Below are 5,607 nucleotides of genomic sequence, written 5' to 3' on the forward strand. Positions count from 1 at the left end.
ACATGATTTCTAAATTGTTAATAAATTGATAACAATAAACTCACTAGTTAAATGTTAATTAAATAGTTAACAAATTAATTATAATAATTTAATTATTTAGAACAAATTTTACTTTACTTTATATTTGAATTTGTATGAATTTTGTTTAAATTTCATTTAAATTTTATCTATCCAAATTCTTATTTACAGTGATTAATAAAATTAGTTAAAATTATGGACAGATCAACCCACGATTCGATCTAAGTATCCATTTACTCTCACATATATATCTAAATTAATCACAACTCTCGACCTAGCAATCCGGATACTTTAATAATTAAGCGTCATTAGGAAATATAATGATGGGGTAGAGAACCGGTCTGATTTGACTATGATCTTAAAAATTAGTCATAACTAAAATAGTAGTTTTTCCATTTAGATATTAGGCATAGGAATTAAATAATTAAGTAATTTTGAGTCATATAGCCTGGCCTTTGGTGGACCTTGGGCCGGTAAGTATAAGAAAGAATAGGAAACATTATAAATGTATGGACGACGAAATTGAAAGAGAAGACAAAGAAATAACGGAAAGATGAGAGCTTGAAGTACAAAACCCAAAAAATGTGATACCATGAAAGGAATTTATTTTTACCTATTTTCTCTTTAATTTATACATATTTCATATAGACTATATAGTTATATCACATTAATTACATAATAATATAAGGTCTACCTATGAGATAAAAAAAACACAAAATACATTATATTTATTTACATATATATTCTTAATACTTTCTTCAATCTTGAATGTTCTTTCTATAAGATTAAAGCAACCCAATAACATGAATGAATCTTGAACACCTTTGATCTATTGTCCATTTCTTCCCACAAAATTACATATATCTATTGTTAAATATATCAAACATGACATGAAATATCATTTATCTTTTACAAACATTAATATTTGAAGTAAGTGTTCATGTGGCACTTGACTTGTTCATTATGATTACCACTTTTTGTACTATGGTCTCAATTAACTATATATATATATTAATTTGAATATGGTTAAGATGATTAAACAGAATAAATTATAGATAGGTCGATGAAAGGTTTCATTTACATGAGAGATAAATTTGTTAGAAGTTTGGTGTCACTTAACCATCTCCTAACACTACATTCATCTCTTCAATATTTTAAATTATAACCCAATTTTCAACCCTCTTTTCTCTCTTCACTCCACTACTTCAAATACTGAATTAAAGAGGCTGTCCTCACTCCCCTTTCTCCCATGGAATCCAAATCTGATCATACTCAAGAAAAAGTTTCTGCAAATGATATTTTCATGTCAAGCTCTAGGCCAATGATTCCCAAACCCATTTCATCTTTTCCTTTACAGGAATCCGGCCGTAGGCCCCGTGGCCGGCCGGCTGGTTCAAAGAACAAACCAAAGCCACCCATAATTCTAACCCGAGATAACCCACATTCAATTCGAGCACAAGCGATGGAAGTTAGCTCCGGCTGTGACGTTAGTGAAAGTTTGGTTAATTTCGCCAGAAGGCGGCAGAGAGGTATTAGCGTTCTCAGCGCCACCGGTTGTGTGGCTAATGTGACACTCCGGCAACCTTCGTCAGCCGGATCTGTTGTGACTCTTCACGGGAGGTTCGAGATTCTTTCTCTTCTGGGTTCTGTTCTTCCACCGCCAGCTCCTCCTGGGGTGGCTGGGCTTACTGTTTATTTGGCCGGTGCTCAAGGACAGGTGGTTGGAGGAGCAGTGGCTGGGGCTCTTATTGCTTATGGACCCGTGGTCATTGTGGCAGCCACTTATATGAATGCAACGTTTGATCGTCTGCCGTTAGTGGAGGAGGAGGATGCGGAGGCGGCGGCGATGATGGCGGGGCATTATCAGAATAGCCGGCCGGCAGGTCAGGTGGAGGTTCAAGATATATTTGGAGTGGTTTCGCAGAATCTGATGATAACCAATGGTGCATTACCACAGGAGGTTTATGCTTGGCAATCAGCAAGGCCAATTTCTAAATCTTAATTACAAAATTAATTCATTATATATTTAATTAGTCATTTAATCTATTTGTTTAATAACTGATTAAGGGATTGATGATAAGTTTCTCTGGTCATTACTCATTATTCCAATTGAGGGTCATTAATATGGTTTAGTAATTATTCATCATTTCACATACTTTGTTTATTTTTCTTTATATTATCATATTTTTAAGCTTTTTTCCAATGCTTAATATTTTTTTTTTTAGCCATTTCAATTCATAACACAAGCAAAATGTTTATTCCAATTCGGGTCATTGTAATAACTCGATTATTTGATAATGATTGGTGATGATTTTGACAAAATATATATATATTTTTTGATAAAAATACTTAAAGGTCATTATTATATAATAATTTAAAATATAATATATTTTAGTATTTTGGTTAATGAATGGAGTGATTTGACAAAAGATAGGGGAGTGGCGTGATAAATTTTTTGTTATGGTTATTCAAATGCCCCAAACGAACAAGGCATAACGACATGTTATGTAAGTTGAAAATAAACACAAAATTTCAATGCATAATCTATATATAATGACTCTTAAAATATAAATTCCCCACAATCATCTACATAATCTATCAAATAATTTATGCTTCCTAATTTATCAATATTAATTAATTTCTCTCTTTTAATATATATATATATATATATATATATATATATATATATATTTATTGTAATTTCTTTTCTTAATTAACTTTTTTTCTCTCTCTTCTCATATATTTATAATTTTAGTCCTCAAATTAACTTTTAAATTAAACAAATCGTCCCTTCAACTTTTAAAAAAGTGACCAATAGCCTTTTGTCAACTTTTTAGTTAAACATAAAAGTATAAACTTAAAATACTTTTTTATATATTATCTTTAATCATTATTTTTTATATTTATATATATAATTATTAAATCGCTTATATATGATATTATATATATTATTATTATTATTAATTTATATATTTATATAACTATTAAATCTTTTATATAATATATAAATAATATATATATTGTTATAAAATAAATAGAATAGCATGTTCATGTTAATAATATTTACAAGTATGATGATTTAATTATAACATATACTAATGTATCTTATAAGTGTATATTAATGTGTCATTATGCATGTTGTTATGAAACAATATATTAACAAGTGAATGATAATTCTTCTCAACACATGGGCATATATGTTGCAATATTCATATAACCCTTCATCCTTATAAATAGGTTTTCTATGATGAATAATATATAAATCTCTCAACTTTCTTTCTTAATCTTTCTACATTGTGTTTGTATTTGAATGTTTTTCTCCATCTATTTACTTATTTAGTGTTTTCATTAGCTAATAGTATGTTGTTTTACAACACGTTATCAGAACAACTATATAGTTGTTTTAAGGTATATTTTCTTATCACTATTTTCTTTTTCTATTATAACTAACCTCACAAAACATGATTTTGTACCTTTGTCCGTTCTAGGGATGATTATATGTCATGGGCTCGTGACGTTAAAATGCATCTTGCATCCATGGGATTAAAGGAAACTCTTGTCCCCAATTAAAAGTCATTGATCCAGAAAAAGGAAAAATCCATTATTTTCATGTGCCATCGTATCAATGAAGCACTTAAATTACAATATGTTACACTTGAATCTCCGCTGGAGCTATGGCAAAATTTGAAAGAGAGATACGATCATCTTAGAATGATTGTACTATCCAAAGCTCGGAGTGAATGGCATAATTTGAGGGTCCAATAATTTAAATCTATTCAGTAATTCTGCGATGTTTAGAATTACATCAAAACTCCAGTTGTGTGGAGAAAAAAAGAACTGAAGAAGACATGCTGGAAAAGACATTCTTTATATTTCATGCCTCAAATATGATCTTACAACAACAGTACCGTGAAAGGAGTTTCAAAAGATACTCTGAGCTCATCACTTCTATGCTACTAGCTGAACAAAATAATGAATTATTAATGAGAAATCATGAAACTCGACCAACTGATGCTGCACCATTTCCGGAAGCAAATACAAATCAAGCAGAAAATAATATGCGTGATCATGGTCGTCCCAGAAATCAAAATAAACGTGGCCGAAATCAAAATTGTGGTCGGAAACGTAGAAATGACTAAAAAATCAGCCACCTTTTGATCAAAATCGAAGGAATGATAATAGGCCAAACAGACCTCACCAAAGTATAATCCTAGGCCCAAAAATGATGAACCATGTGATCGATGTGGGATTAAGGGTCATTGGGCCTAAGTCTGTCGCACAACTAGTAATTTAGCTGAATTCTATTAGTCTTTGAAGAAAAGATAAAGGGTCGAGGATGAAGCAAACATGGCAACCCGAGATGACACCTTTGATGACATCCTAAATGAAAATAGCACGCATCTAGAAGCCGATGATTTCATTGATGGCATCTAAATGAATAATTTAGACTATTAATTCTAATATATTTTTGCTTGTGTACTTATGATATTTATTGAAAAACCCTCCACCTCTGTTATTTCTCCACCAAGGTAGTATAGTGGTAAGAGTTGTCTTAAGAAATCAAAAGGAAACGATTTGATTCGGTCTGGAAGCGCTTTGAGTCAAGCGGGGGGTCATGGTTGTCGGGGTATCATGTTAGCTCTCCTTTATTCACAAAAAAAATAATGCATTTTGTAATTATTATGTATATATAATATATGTATATATATTGAACTAATATTGGTGTTACTTTCTTTTTGTCTTACAAAAGTCATGGATGCCAAAATTGAAGACGACATTTGTCTTATTGATAGTGGGACAACACACCATATTTTGGAAAGCAAAAACTTTTTCTCCCACCTTAAGATGAGAAAGACCGTTGTAAAAACCATAAGCGGTAATGCCAATTGCATTGAAGGTTCAGGCAAAGCAATTATAAATGAACCAAAATTGCAATTGAGAATGCTTTATTCTCGAGTAAGGCTCGAAGAAATAAGCTAAGTTTTGATGATTCGAAAAAATGGATATCATACTGAAACGGTAAATAAAGAAGAAAATGAATATTTTTTAATTACTCAAATATAGATGTCTAGAAAATGGTATTTGAAAAACTTCTTACCTTTTTATCCTGCCTATATTATAAAAAAAAATATATGATGCTGAAATACATTATATTAGGCCTAAAAGCTACTAATGAATTTACTACTTAGCATAACAGACTTGGGCATCCTGGTAGCACAATGTTGAGGCGAATAATTTAAAATTCAAATAGTCATACTCTAATAAACTAGAAAATATTGAATTAAAATGAATTCACATGTACTGTTTGTTTTTAAGGAAAATTAATTACCAGGCCATCTCTAGCCAAAGTGGGAGTTGGATCTCCTACGTTTTTAGAGTGAATTCAAAGCAATATATGTGAACTAATTCATCCACCATGTGTACCTTTTAAGTACTTTATAGTACTAATTGACGCATCAACGCGTTGGTTCCATGTTTATTTATTGTCAACTCACAATCCAACTTTTTCTAGACTACTTGCACAAATTATTAAATTGCGAGTACAATTTTTAGATTATCCAATAAAGAGAATACGCCTTGATAATAATG

At 30.9% G+C, this 5,607-nt stretch overlaps 1 protein-coding gene across 1 annotated transcript; it reads left to right on the forward strand.

Moving 5' to 3' along the window:
* The first annotated feature begins 1,267 nt into the window (after window positions 1–1,267).
* On the forward strand, window positions 1,268–2,020 carry LOC124943599 (AT-hook motif nuclear-localized protein 16). The gene has a single exon (XM_047484085.1). It carries the CDS (start codon window positions 1,268–1,270, stop codon window positions 2,018–2,020), a length of 753 nt encoding a protein of 250 aa, XP_047340041.1.
* The last annotated feature ends 3,587 nt before the right edge of the window (window positions 2,021–5,607 follow it).

Source organism: Impatiens glandulifera, chromosome 6, assembly GCF_907164915.1.
Source record: "Impatiens glandulifera chromosome 6, dImpGla2.1, whole genome shotgun sequence".
Lineage (NCBI taxonomy): Eukaryota > Viridiplantae > Streptophyta > Magnoliopsida > Ericales > Balsaminaceae > Impatiens > Impatiens glandulifera.

Coding starts and splice junctions, on each gene's coding strand:
- LOC124943599 (XM_047484085.1), top strand. CDS start 1,268: ATGGAATCCAAATCTGATCATACTCAAGAAAAAGTTTCTGCAAATGAT.